General features: G+C 44.1%; 1 protein-coding gene across 7 annotated transcripts in view; it reads left to right on the forward strand.

Annotated features, from left to right (window-relative positions):
* LOC137415818 (repulsive guidance molecule A) overlaps window positions 1-13,823 on the forward strand; it is a 204,575-nt gene that overhangs the window by 100,592 nt on the left and 90,160 nt on the right. Inside the window, exon 1 of one of the 7 annotated variants that reach the window (XM_078779779.1) lies at window positions 8,000-8,254. The exons of the other annotated variants lie outside the window; for them this stretch is intronic. Within the exon in view, the coding sequence (XP_078635905.1) occupies window positions 8,162-8,254 (93 nt within the window). The 5' untranslated portion in view covers window positions 8,000-8,161. Of the gene's footprint in view, window positions 1-7,999; window positions 8,255-13,823 lie in introns of those variants that run through there. 7 annotated transcript variants of the gene reach the window in all.

Consider the following 13,823-nt stretch of genomic DNA (forward strand, 5'->3'; position numbering starts at 1 on the left):
CTTTCTCTTTCTCTCTCTCTCTTTCTCTCTCTCTCTCTCTCTCTCTCTCTCTCTCTCTCTCTCTCTCTCTCTGTCATCAGCCGTCGGTGCGTTGGGTGTAGCGTCATGGCGGGCTGTGAGCAACTGCTCTGTGTTTTGGTGAGTCCGTCGTGAGGTTTTCCCCCCTCTCCTGCCCTCCCCTGCCCCCCTCCCTCTCCTTTTCCATCCTGTGTGCCTTGGCATTTGTTTTAATCTGTTCTACACCTTTGCCTTCGAGAGAGAGAGGATTGAGAGCGGGCCCATTTTGGGTGCGGCCTACTGGCGTTGACGGCGCGTTGTAAGCCATTTCTGTGCTTATAATGCACGTTTATTTTTTTACTTTAGTTCGTTTATTTAGGTTTGATACCCTCTTGTCCGGCTCGGACAAGCGGGGGGAGGGGGGGGGGGGGTATTTTCGCCGGAATGGCGAATGCACGCTCTCGTCGCGATGACTTTGAAGGCTTAACCAGGAAGCACGCGTTTGTGTGCGTGCCTCCGGATTGAGTCCCTGTCGAGGACATCATCCTCGCTGTGGGGAGCATTGTTGGGGATGAAAATATACGTGCAGCTTCACGTATGAACCAGAAAGTGGTGGTGTTCGTTTCGGACGAGGAACTCGTCCATGACGTGGTAAGTGCGGGAATAACCACGGAAAAGCGGTCACTTTATGATGGCATCGCCGCTGTTAACTCCCGCGACGAGAGTGGTTATTTCTAACGTACCACCATTTATCCCAAATGACAAGTTAATGACCGTGCTATCACGGTACGGTAAAATGGTATCGAGGATTTCAACAATCCCTCTTGGGTGTCGGAATGAACGTGTTAAGCACGTAATGAGCTTCCGCAGACAGGTGTATATGGTCCTTCCAGACCGTGGGGACGACACAGGCCTCAACATCACTTTCAAAATTAATTTTGAAGAGGCAAATTTCCAGCTATACGCATCGTCCACCACCTTAACATGCTTTCAGTGTGGAGCGTATGGACATTTAAAACGTTCTTGTCCCAAAGCCTCGTGTGTCAGGTGTGGCAAGACAGGTCACACTGCCATAGTTTGTAAGGAGGAGGTTGCTCTGCTAATGAATACGCCCAGTGGGAGGGAGGTTAACGCTGCTCCACTAATGAATACTCCCAGTGGGAGGGAGGTTAACGTTGCTCCACTAATTGAGATTCCCAGTGGGGGGGAGGTTAACGCATTGCCACCGCTTAAAATTCCTAATGAGGGTGAATCCAGTGTTCCAAGCGTGAACGTATTTATTCCTCCTCAGCAAAATGTTGAAATGGACACTGATAGTAAAGTGGGGACGAGTAAACGAAGGGCTCCGGATGATAGTGACTCATCTGGAGCAGGTAAAAAGGTTGTGCTCGATTTGCAGGCTGTTGGTGGAAAAACTCTTCAGGATGCACCTGGAATCTCTCTGCAAAGCGTGGACCAAATAAATAAAGAGGAAAACCCAGAAAAGAGCATCAGGGTTCAGCCGCTAAAACAACGCGCTTCCATTACTCACACAGACGACGTTAATGATGTAAATAATTCAGGCCACGATACCGTGAATGGTGCATCATTGATCCAAGCGAATGTCGCCGAACAGGCTGACATCCATAATAAATCTGCCAATATAGCAGATAAGGGTGGAAACATAAATCCACAGGAATGTGGGAATAATGATTTCATGCCAATTGAGGAAATCAGTAATCAATGTGCTGATGCTTTCCCAAACACAGCACTGCGTGGACCCCCCAGACAAGGGAAGGCTAGGTTGCATAGCAGGAGAAGAAAACGGTATTGACCCAGACCCCATTGGACCACTTTCTGATTTATCAGAATCGGAAGAGGAGGTGGAGGTAACAGCATTATCACAATTAATGGCAGATCAACCCCCAACCCCTCCCCATATTGTTCTCTCATTCCTCAATGAAACGTATAGACAGCGAAATGTCATCATTGGGGATCATTTCCCTGATTTGGCTCCCTTTATTCAGGCTGCAAAACTAGTCATAAAAAAATCTGAGGAACTAAACCTAACAAAATCGCAGTTTCATCGACTAAAGAAAATCATAACAAAGGCAAAGAGTGAGTACTCACAGTGTCAGACAAAATTTACTAATGAGTGATGAAGACGCTTAATCTTGCAACACTCAATATAAATGGCGGTGGGGCCAGTCACGTCCGCCAGATCCAAGTGAATAGTTTATTCAAACGGAAACAAGTTGATGTAATATTACTGCAAGAAACTCATATTATTGAGAAGGTTGAACATGACTGGTGCAGCATGTTCAAAGGTAAATGTTTCTTCAGTAATTTGTCATCTGTATCTGCTGGAGTGGGGTTTTTGTTAAAACCAGGACTTGTACCTGAATCTTGCCTCTTTCAGGAGGTGATTCGGGGACGTTTTGCCTCCCTAGAATTGGTGATCAATAGCCTGAAGCTTATTATTTTTAATGTATATGCACCAAGTGAGAGTACTGACCGTAAAGCCTTCTTTACTGAAGTGATAAACCATTTAAATTTGTTTGACCCAAATCAGTGCATATGCATGGGGGGAGATTTCAATTGTACGCTAGAGCCCAAAATAGACAGAAATTCACCGGAACCACATCCCGAGTCCCATGGTGACCTCTCCCAGTTTCTTTCAGGTGGGGCTTTTTTGGATGTATGGCGATTGATGCACCCAAATGACCGGCAGTTTACATGGTGTCGATGCTCCAATGGCCAAGTATCCTTAGCGAGGCTTGACCGCTGGTACATCACCCCACGATTAAGGAATATTGTAACCTCCTCAACTATTACCCCTTCCATCTTCTCTGACCACCACATGGTCACGATGGGCCTATCTTTCCCTCAATTCAAACGGAGGAGCGCCTATTGGAAATTCAATACAAGTCTTTTGGATGATACCCTGTTTAAGGAAGCCTTTCGCATCCTATGGATAGCTATAGTTGGAAAAAAGCCCCTCTTTGCTTCCACTAACCTTTGGTGGGATCATATGAAAACTCATATACGACTGTTTTGTCAACAGTTTAATTCCCACATCACTCATGAAAGTCAAATCACATTGGCACGGTTGGAAACCGAAATTCTAAAACTGCAAAACAAAATGGCAGAGCAAGAAAATGAGACAAATTATAAATTGCTCCTTGAAAAAAGGACCCAACTCCGGGAACTATTACAGGAGAAGGCTGCAGGACTACTAGTTAGACTGAGAGTAAAAAGCATTAAAGTATCGGATAGTCCTAGCAAAGCCTTCTTTCACTTAGAAGCTGAAACGAAGCCTCCCCAGCTTATTTTATCAGTTAAGGACCCCAGTGGGAATGAAATTACAAGTTCTGATGGGGTAAAAATCACTATTAGAAAGTATTATTCTGAACTATTTGCTAAAAAAGATATATATGAGGATAAAATAAAATGTTTTACCTCCCATCTCCCAACCCTAACTGAGACTCAACGCCTGGAGCTGGATGTGCCTTTAAGCCTTGATGAGTTACAGCGTGCCCTGGTTGGAATGGAATCTGGAAAGGCTCCGGGAATTGATGGCCTGCCAGCTGAGTTTTACATGGAATTTTGGGACATTTTGGGCCTTGAACTATTGATTGTATTCCAAGAATCCTTGCGAAAAGGTGTAATGCCACTAAGTCTAAGGAGAGCAGTGGTGAGTCTTCTCCCAAAGTCAGGAGATCTCCGGCGGATGGAGAATTGGAGACCGGTTTCAATAATGTGCACTGACTATAAAATGTTTTCGAAAGCAATGGCAAATCGTTTGAAAAAAGTCATTGGTGATCTGGTTTTACCTGATCAGACATTCTGCATCCCCAGTCGTTCGATTTACGACAACATTTTTTTCGTGCGGGATTTAATGTATGCTCGCCATGACCAAAATGATTTTGGAATATGTTTTCTAGACTTTGAAAAAGCCTTTGACAGCATTGACCATGTTTTCTTGTGCCATGTTCTTGAAGCATGTGGGTTTGGGGTAATTTTCAGGGCCTTTATAACTCTATTGTACACTGACATCTCCAGTGTAATTAAGGTGAACAATGAACTGGTTCCCCCCATAAAGGTTCAGAGGGGGGTACGGCAGGGTTGCCCAGTCTCAGGTTTGCTTTTTGCGTTGGCAATGGAGCCATTACTTTGCACACTGAGAAAGAATATCTCTGGCCTGACCTGTTTTCCTGGAAGCCCACCAATGACTATATCGGCCTATGCAGATGATGTTTGCGTCATTATAAAAAACCACCAAGACATTGTTGCTCTTGTAAAGTCCTTAAGAACCTTTTTCATGGCTTCATCTCTGAAGGTTAATTGGACGAAAAGCAAAGCTCTTTGGGTGCCATACCTTAATAGTTGCCTACCTGTCTCAACACATCTGCCTGCTCTTCCAGAAAACTTGGAGTGGAAAGCAGATGGTGTTGATTACCTTGGTGTGTCCCTGGGCTCTACACAATTTGAGAAAAGGAATTGGGAAGGTGTGACTGGAGAAATAGACAGGAGGCTGAACCTGTGGAAAAGAGCCCTACCGCACCTCTCATTTAAGGGCCGAGTCTTAGTGGCAAACAACTTGGTTGCTACAACGTTGTGGCATCGCTTTATTTGCCTGCAACCACCAGAAGTGCTGCTGGACAGGATACAGGCCAAACTTGTGGACTTTTTTTGGGGAGGCCATCATTGGCTGCGGCCAAGCGTAATATGCCATACTTCCTCTGAAGGTGGTCAGAGCCTTGTTCACGTGAGATCCCGTCTCATGGCTTTTCGCCTGTGCTCCATTCAACGCCTCCTATTTGGTGAAAACCTGCCAAACCATGCCTTGGCTTGCCATATTTTACAGCAGGCGGGTAGACTCGGCTATGGTCTCGAAGTATTCCTGACTCACCTTAAGTACGTGAATACATCAACGCTCAGCCTTCTCAGTGCCTGGGAAAGACTTTCCGTGAGCCGTAAAGCGGACACTTACTCCCCAGGGATGTTCGAGGTTGAACCCCTGTTCTTCAATCCTCTCTTCCCTGATGTTCTCAAGAGTCGTCATTTGTGCCAACGCTTTATTGAGGCAGGCATAAACAAAGTATGGCACCTTCGGCCAAACTCCGGTGTCGGGTGGAGGAGTGTGGAGGAAATTTCAACCTTGATGGCGATTCGGTCCAAGAGGACAATTGGAACGATTTTGAGGAAAGTTGTTCAAAAACGTCATCAGCTACAGAAACTTTGGACTTGGAATACTTTTGGACACCCCAACGAGTCCCCGTTTCCGAAACTGATTTTTGACTGCTTTCCCAAGGAACTTCCACCTGTTAGCACAGGGACAAGTGTATTGCATGCTGAGAGCAGCAAGAGCCTGTATAGGTGGTGGTTATCTCAAGTTCTTGGTATTCCTCCGCTAAATGGAGTAGCACGATGGAAGAGGCTACTCCCTGCCGGGCCCCCCAATGAACCTGTATGGGAATCAATGTATTGTAAGCTGATCAACAAAAGAACAGGTGATCTTCAGTGGCGCCTTGCCCACTGGATCATCCCATGCAATACATATGTATGGAATTTTGCCCCAATATCTGCATGTTGCCCCTTTTGTTCTGTAAATGAGGATGTTTTTCATTTTTTTATTGGTTGTGAAAGACTTTTTCCTTTATTTGAATGGTTAGACTTTGTGTCGTTCAAAATGAATTTCAGATTTACTTTTCGATCCTTTATTTTTGGGCTCAAAAAGAGACGGCAACACAACAAAGAATATGAACTGTTGTGCTTTTTTGTAGCTACAGCAAAGCTTGCTACTTACCTGTCCAGAAAGGAGAAGCGGAATGGTAAGCCCATTCATCAATGCAATGTCATGACGTTTTTCAATGCACTGTGTGCTGCAAGGCTAAAACATGAGTTTGAGTTTTCCAAGATCATGGGTGAAATTGATGGATTTGTAGAAAAATGGTGTTTGAAAAGTGTCTGTGAAGTCCGCCAAAACGAGTTGGTATTATTTTTCTCTTGATTGTTCATAATTTCTACACCGTAGTATTGCTGCAGAAGATTGCATTTGTTTTCGGTAAAATTTGAACTGATCAGCGCATGTATCTGTATTGTTTCCTCGCTTCATCGTTTTCTCTTGTTTTTGGCTTTGTTGATTTTATACACTGTACATCCATGCACTTTATATTTTTTGGAATAAAAGGACGTCAAAAGTCTCTCTCTCTCTCTTTCTCTTTCTCTCTCTCTCTTTCTCTCTCTCTTCCTCTCTCTCTTCCTCTCTCTCTCTTCCTCTCTCTCTTCCTCTCTCTCTTCCTCTCTCTCTTCCTCTCTCTCTTCCTCTCTCTCTTCCTCTCTCTCTTCCTCTCTCTCTCTCTCTCTCTCTCTCTCTCTCTCTCTCTCTCTATTTCTCTTTCTCTATTTCTATTTCTCTCTTTCTCTCTTTCTCTCTTTCTCTCTTTCTCTCTTTCTCTCTTTCTCTCTTTTTCTCTTTCTCTTTCTCTTTCTCTCTCTCTCTTTCTCTCTCTCTCTTTGTCTCTCTCTCTTTCTCTCTCTCTCTCTTTCTCTCTTTCTCTCTTTCTCTCTCTCTCCTCTCTCTCTCTCTCTCTCTCTCTCTCTCTCTCTCTTTCTCTCTCTTTCTCTCCCTCTCTCTTTCTCATTCTCTCTCTCTCTCTCTCTCTCTCTCTCTCTCTCTCTCTCTCTCTCTCTCTCTCTCTCTCTCATTCTCTCTCATTCTCTCTCATTCTCTCTCTCTCATCATTCCAATGCATTTTCTGCCTGATGTATCTGTCTCTCATGATTTGAGGAGGTTGTGTGTTTTCTGACTCCCCCTGTCACCTCCCCCACGCTCCATCTCACCAAATTACAACAAATTTCTCCCCAAACCCCACCTCACCCCTTCCTTCCATTCAGCTCCCACCCTTAACCATTCCCATTGTTTCTCATCCTTACCACTTTCTCAATGCTCTTCCCCTTCCTCTACCCCCCCTCTGCCCCCCCCCCCCAACCTTTCCCAACACCTGTCAAGCTCTTGATAAATGGCTTTTCGTAGCAAGTCCAAGCAAAGAAATGAGATAGCTGCAGCATTTGCCATCTGAGCTGTGCTACGCTCTGTTGCTGGCTGCCATTTCCTTGCAGCATTTGTTTTGACTGCTCCTTGTATTCGACATCAAATTGGTTGTTTTTCAGGCGAGGAGTGCAGGGTATTTAGCAACAGCAAAGGGTGTTCCCAAGCGATTATGTCGTCCCTCTTCTTCATGCCTTTGTTCGTGATTGGCTCTACAAGATTGGTGCTTTTGTAGATCTTTTAGTCCTCGGCCTTGATTTAATTCTAGCGAATGTGTTCTTATTTTCACATCAATTTGTCATCCCTCTTTAAAGTGTTGGATGCAGTGTATGTAGTCCTTTGGAAAACTGCTACAAGTAACAATGTGCAGGGAGCAGCTGTGGATTTGAAGGTCCCTTGGTGTTCAAACCTCATGCCATGCCACGTTCTACGGTGGAATTCTACAAACTAGCATTCATTCGTGCTGTATCTTGGCTGCGTCGTTGCTCTTGCAAAAAGTGTTGGCACCGAAACGACGGACTTGGACTGCACAGGATATTTTGGGTCTGGGATCCACATATACAGGTTGTTCACCTTGTATATAATATGGTGTCTGCAGTTTCATCTTGTGCATTTGTCGGTGCATGTGACTATGGTATGATACAGAAGAGCAATTAAAAATGATAATTAAATACTGCTTTCCATTCCTGCTCATATCGTAACATCCGTCCTTCAGCCACCATGTCCTTGAATGCCAGTGTGCAGTAAGTAGCATTGCACATGCTGTGTGCGTCGGAATAATAAATGCCTTGTTTGCCCATGGCGATAGGATTGTGAAATTTGAGGCAAAGCCAGCCCCTCATTTCTAATTGTGCCTCTTGCCCGACCTGTGGACTTGGCTGAGAGAGAGCAACCCCCACGACACATCGGGGATGATGATGCATCGACGTGCTGTTATCGGTGAGGAACAGCCCCAGCACGAAATCCACCGGGCCATACCCTCGCCAAATGGCACGGACACGAGGCAGCCGAGGCAGGGGAAGGCTGGTTTTTTGAGAGCTCATTTTTTTTAGGTGTGTGTGTGCGTGTGTGTGTGTGTTCGCATGTTCGCGTGTTCGCTCTCGCGTGTTTTTTCTTTTGCCAGATTGACTGATGAGGTTGCGAATCTTCTTGTATGCATCCACCGTGAGCATGTGGACCCATTTTTGGAGAGCTTTTGGGTTGAAACCTCTGCTGATCCAGACAGTACGAAACTTAGTCTATCACTGAAGTTCTTACTTTGTGTACAACTGCTCCAGGTTTTACGATGAAAATGGAATTTTGGGTGATGTACAATTATCATCCATTACACATTTTAAATATTAATTTGATGCATTAGAAGTAGAACCATGAACTCTGCACGCGTGTGTATATCTGCAGATGCAGACATGTGCATGTATATCGAAATTTCGGTTTTATCGATGCCGCAACTATTTCTGCCGTCGATCGGACTTTTCTTTGTGTATATTGCCCAATTGGTGGAAACCCCAATGGTGCTATGATAATAATGTTTTGTGTAAGCCTCTTCATCCCCAAATAAGGTGTTTTTGGTGGGAAACTTTATTGCCTTTTATTGTATTCCAATGACAATTCTTTAAAAGCCCACAACGTGGGGTTGAGGTTTGCTCTACTTGGCATATTTCCATGTGTTGCTGGGTAGCATTTGTCCACAATGCCATGCTGTTTTGTGATGGTTATGGCATGCTCCAATAGCTTTTTAAACTTTCTGGTCTTGATATCCACCATACTCCATCATAGTTATGCATAATGATCAACAGATTTTATCAATGGCTGCAGCTCTGTCCTAAAGGTTGATCGGTCATGATGACGTCACTTGTATGAGGGATGCATTGTTCTGTCCAAAAGGTTGATCGGGCATAATGACGTCACTTGTATGAGCGATGCACTGCATGTGGTTGGTGACATTTTACCTCCACCACTGAAGGTGTATGGAGGTTATATTTTTCACGACTGTCTGTCTGTCTTTGTCTGTGAACAATATATCTCAAAAAGTTGTGGACGGATTCGGACGAAATTTGGCAGAGAGGTAGCATATGTGACGAGGACTAAATGATTAGATTTTGGTGAAGATCCGGATTCAGATCCGGCTGGTATAATTTTTTTTAAAGTGACTCTTCACCATTGAGGGATCAGGCAAAAAGTGGTGTACAACATGATATTGAAAAAAAAGTTATCGATGAGTTTTGACAAAACTTGGTGAACGAGTTGGTTAGGTGACGAGGACAAGCCGATTAGATTTTGGTTCAGGTCCGAATCCAGATCTGGCTTATCAGTGGGATACATACCGTAAACTGTTCAGCTTGGCGGAGGTATGCGCTCTACCGAGTGCCGCTCTCGTTTGTTACTTGGCAAGAAAAATAAAAATTTGACAAGTATGTTGATCACTCTGGTTTGTTTGTGTGTGTTTGCTTGTTTGGTCACTATTTTTAACCGATCTTCACGAAACTTCACCAAATGGTAGAGTTTGTCGTCCGACAAATCCTATACATGTTTGTGGTCAAAAGGTTAACACAGACCAAATGTAAACAACTTTTTTTTCATATTTCTAAAATCGTCAATTATCATCCGATTGACTTGAAATTTTAACAGGATTTGCGTATCGGCTTACTGAAGACAACCACCAACTATTTTTGAGGTCAACAAAGGCCAAATTTCTAAAATCCCCAATTTTCATCCAATTAACTTGAAATTTGAAGAGGATTTGCATACCAGGTCACTGAATTCATACAACAATTATGTTTGGGGTCATCATCGGCCAACAATTTGTTTTAGGGATTTTGCAAGTATTGTGCTTTGCACGACATTTCTTGTACGTCTGTTTGTTTGTCTGTCTGTGAACAAGATATCTCACAAAGTAGTGACGGATTTGGATGAAATTTGGCAGAGAGATAGTGTATGTGACAAGGACGAAATGATTCGATTTTGGTGAAGATCTGAATCCCGATCAGAGAATTTTTGAAGTGATTTTTCACCATTGAATGATCGGGCTAAAACCGACATATAGCAGGATATCTCTCAAAGTTATGGACGGATTTGGATGAAACTTTGTGGACAGATTGAGGGTATGACAACATTGAATCGATTCGGTTTTGGTGAAGATTCGAATATGTATTCGGATACGAGAATTATTTAATTTATTTAAGTGATTCTTCACCATTGTGAGGGCCAAAAACGATATATAGCAGGATATCTCAAAAAGGTGTGGACAAGTCATGACTAAACGTGAGGGATGATTTGGTTCGGTGACGAGAAAAAGCCGATTTGATTTTGTTTCAGATCCGAATCCAGGTCCGGCCTATCAGTGGGATACAAAATAAAATGTTCAGCCTGGTGGAGGTAAGTGCCCTACCGCGTGCCATTCTAGTTTCCTTTTTTTTTTTTTTAAGAGTGAGTAGAATCTTGATTGGTGCTCGACTTTCAACATGCATCTGATGGATTATATATCTAAAATGCACTTTGGCACTTCCTTTCGTCCAAACCAACAATTAAAAAAACAAAAAACCTTTCTCCAATCCCAGTGATAATACCAGACTCAGTGGCATAATGAGTGGAGTGTCTGCTCTGAGTCTGGAAGGTCGGCAGTTCAAACTCTTGCTGGATTGCACCAAATACTCTAAAAATTGTAGGTGCCGCTTCCTTGCTTGATGCTCAGCAGTTTAAAAAAAGAAAATAGGGCATGGCCAAACAGCAGTAGGTTGGCAGCCTTTGTGCAGGTTTTATGGGCCCAATGGCCTCTTCCTGTGTCAAAGTTCCTTGTAGGGGAACATATATTATATGACCAAGTGTTTGTTACATCAACGCTGTTTTCTGCTCCCATTTTGTCTCTACCTCTGGTTTTGGTGTCAAATTGTCACTACTATTCCTTCCTTCTGTTGCAGTGTGCTTAAAGGCAGCAGGTTTTAATGAAGGCAGTGGGGCTGAGTGGATTGAAACCTGATGGGCTTTGCCATTCAAGCACTGGCTGGGGAGTTGAGAGTTTAAAATGCTGGCATTTATTTATTTATTTTACAGAATTGGGCCATTACACGCTATGGCATCATTGCCAAAAAATGCCTTGCCAGTGACGAGGATGATGAGACAAATGTGGGCCGTTATCCATGTGCGCACATGTTTAGACTTTTAAAACAAAGGTGCACTGCTAAAAATAGCCGTGAAGGAAGCCAAGGTCAATATGGGTAAATATAATAGAAATTATGTACCCTGTATAAATATGTATAAATAATATAAATATAAATATGTACCCTGTATTTTGGTCCTTCTTTTTCCTTTCATTCAAATTGGACCCTTTGTTTGGATTATACCCCACTACCCCTATTTAGGTTGGGCCCTTATTGCAATTTATGTGTAATGGATGGAAAGTATGTTGCATACATGTATGTTTCATCGACTCCTCTGAGATGGTATCTATCACCTTGAAAGCTGAAACTTTCTGGGATTAATGAGGACACGCTGAAGTTGTGCATGTGCAAGTTTCGTTTGATAGATAAAATAATTTTCGCCCATCTTGACATTTTCTTCCTTTGGAGGAAGGGGGAGGGGGATTCACTTGGAATTATTGAAGCTATATAACCACAACATAATTTATACATGCACGTAATCAGCACGCATGTTTTTGCTTCATATACGTAACCCGGGTTAATTTAATGTTTGGGAGCGATTGAGGCAGCGTTCTGTTGCCTATGTTGTTCTCCTCCTCTTCCCTATTTAAAGGGTGAGGTCCAATGGCACCAAGCTCCTGTCCTGCCCTGACCACAATACTCCGACCACTTCCCCCTGTCCTCAACCAACTCTCTCCACTCTCCAACCACCTCCACCTTACTGATATCCCTGTTCATGCAATCCTCCCATCTCAACCGCAGTCTACTTCTTTCCTCCTACCTTGTTCCCAAAACATATCCGCTCTCTTTGCCATTCTCTCATCTCTCCCATCTGCACCAAGTGTCCAGTCCATCTCAGCCAGCATTTCACCAATCTCCCTGTCAAGCTCATCTGCACAACTATCTACTCCCTCAGTTCATCCATTCTCCTTCTATCCACCCTCTCCAATCCCGCAATTTTCCTGACCCAGTTGTTCTCGCAAACCTGCAGCCATTGTTGTCTCTCTGTCAGTGCCACCATCTCCATGCCGTAAAGGTAGGCCGGCGTTCTATAAGACATCAGGACTTTTCCTTTCAATTTCCTTGATATCTTTGTCTGCCATTACTTGCTCCACCATTTTTCACGCAATTGAACCCGCCCCAATTCTCCTCCGCACCTCTGCCTCTGACTAACCATCTGTGGTCACTGTTCCATCCAGATACTGAAACCTATTTCCGTGTATGATCTCATTCCCCTCTAACCTGATATTCATTTCTTTTCTCTGCTGCCGAATCCACATCACCTCAGTTTTCTCCATGCTCATTTTCAGCCAATATTTCTCAAATGCTTGCTTCCACACCCCCAGTATTTCCTGCATCTCCTGCCCACTCTCCACCTCAATAGCCAGATTGCCCACATACAACATCCTCCCCAGAATATTGTTACGTTTGTAGGGGATAGGGATACTTTCGTCCAGGTAGAGTGTATAGATTAGTGTGCTCCGACTGTCGTGAAGAAGAAGAAACCTCGATGTATCATATCATAAGTAGGGAATTTGTGTAGACCGGATGTCGGGTAAGCTTGAATCTTCGTCCCCATCAGAAGGGTGGGGGTTGTTAATTAGCGAGGGATTGTGGGTAATTAATCCCCTGTATGTAATTTCTCTGTAATCTTTTCCTGTGTTATGACACAGCACTAGTCACTGAGTAAGAAATCGCCCATTAACCACACTAATTAAAAACCAACCAGAGACCAGGCATCAAGCACTATCGCTGACAACATCGACTTGGTGAACGCAGAGGACAGGCAGGTTCGTGAGGCAATGCCTAGAAGAGCAGTGATTGGTGCGGGATTTGATTGACACAAGGACTGGTAAGATGGGACTATGGGATTGGTGAAGCAGGCACGGATGATGTCAGAGCCGTGTGTACAAAACACTTGGAACGGCGGACATTTTTCCTTCTCGTTTCTTCTGATTCTGGATCCCATAGCGACAGCGAACAGTCTCATTTTGTCTCTCTCAGCATCGATGTTCTCTCGCCCTTCTTGTTTTGGAACTGGTGGTGAACGGTCGTGTGCCGACATTTTCTCATCTCTTGGGTCCGGACTTTGCTGGTGAACGGTCACATTTTGTGTCTCTCAGCATCGACATTTTATCTCTCCCAGCCTCGACGTCCTCTTGGTCTTTCTGATTCTGGATCCCATAGCGAACGGTCGCTATTGCTCTTGCGCAAGGAAGCTTCATCGCGAATGGCCGTGTTCCGAGATCTTGCTAGTGGTCGTGAGGAAGACATCTTGCTAGTGGTCATGAGGAGGAAGGGCTGCGACCGAGGACTGCGGTTTGCCGCGCGAGGACGACAAAGACGAGCGTGGCTAGAAGAGCGAACTGTGCACGGAGGTTTGGTTTTCCCACCCACGAGCTGCGCGGCAGAGGTGTGGTTCCTGCCAAGGCCTCAGATGTTCTTTGACGATTCCTGACGAGATACACCAGCTGATTTGAGCTAAGTGCCCACTAAATAACACGTATTTATTTTCAGTTATTTTATCTTAGTTTGTATTCGAGTCTGTGTGGGAGCGCTCCAATTAGGAATTTCGTTTATCGTGCATTTTCTTTGTTACCGCCATTTCTTTCATTAAACCTGTTTATTTGTACATTTTAATTCTGTCTCGGTTTGAG

This window comes from Myxine glutinosa, chromosome 6 (assembly GCF_964187855.1).
Source record: "Myxine glutinosa chromosome 6, kmMyxGlut1.1, whole genome shotgun sequence".
Classification (NCBI taxonomy): domain Eukaryota; kingdom Metazoa; phylum Chordata; class Myxini; order Myxiniformes; family Myxinidae; genus Myxine; species Myxine glutinosa.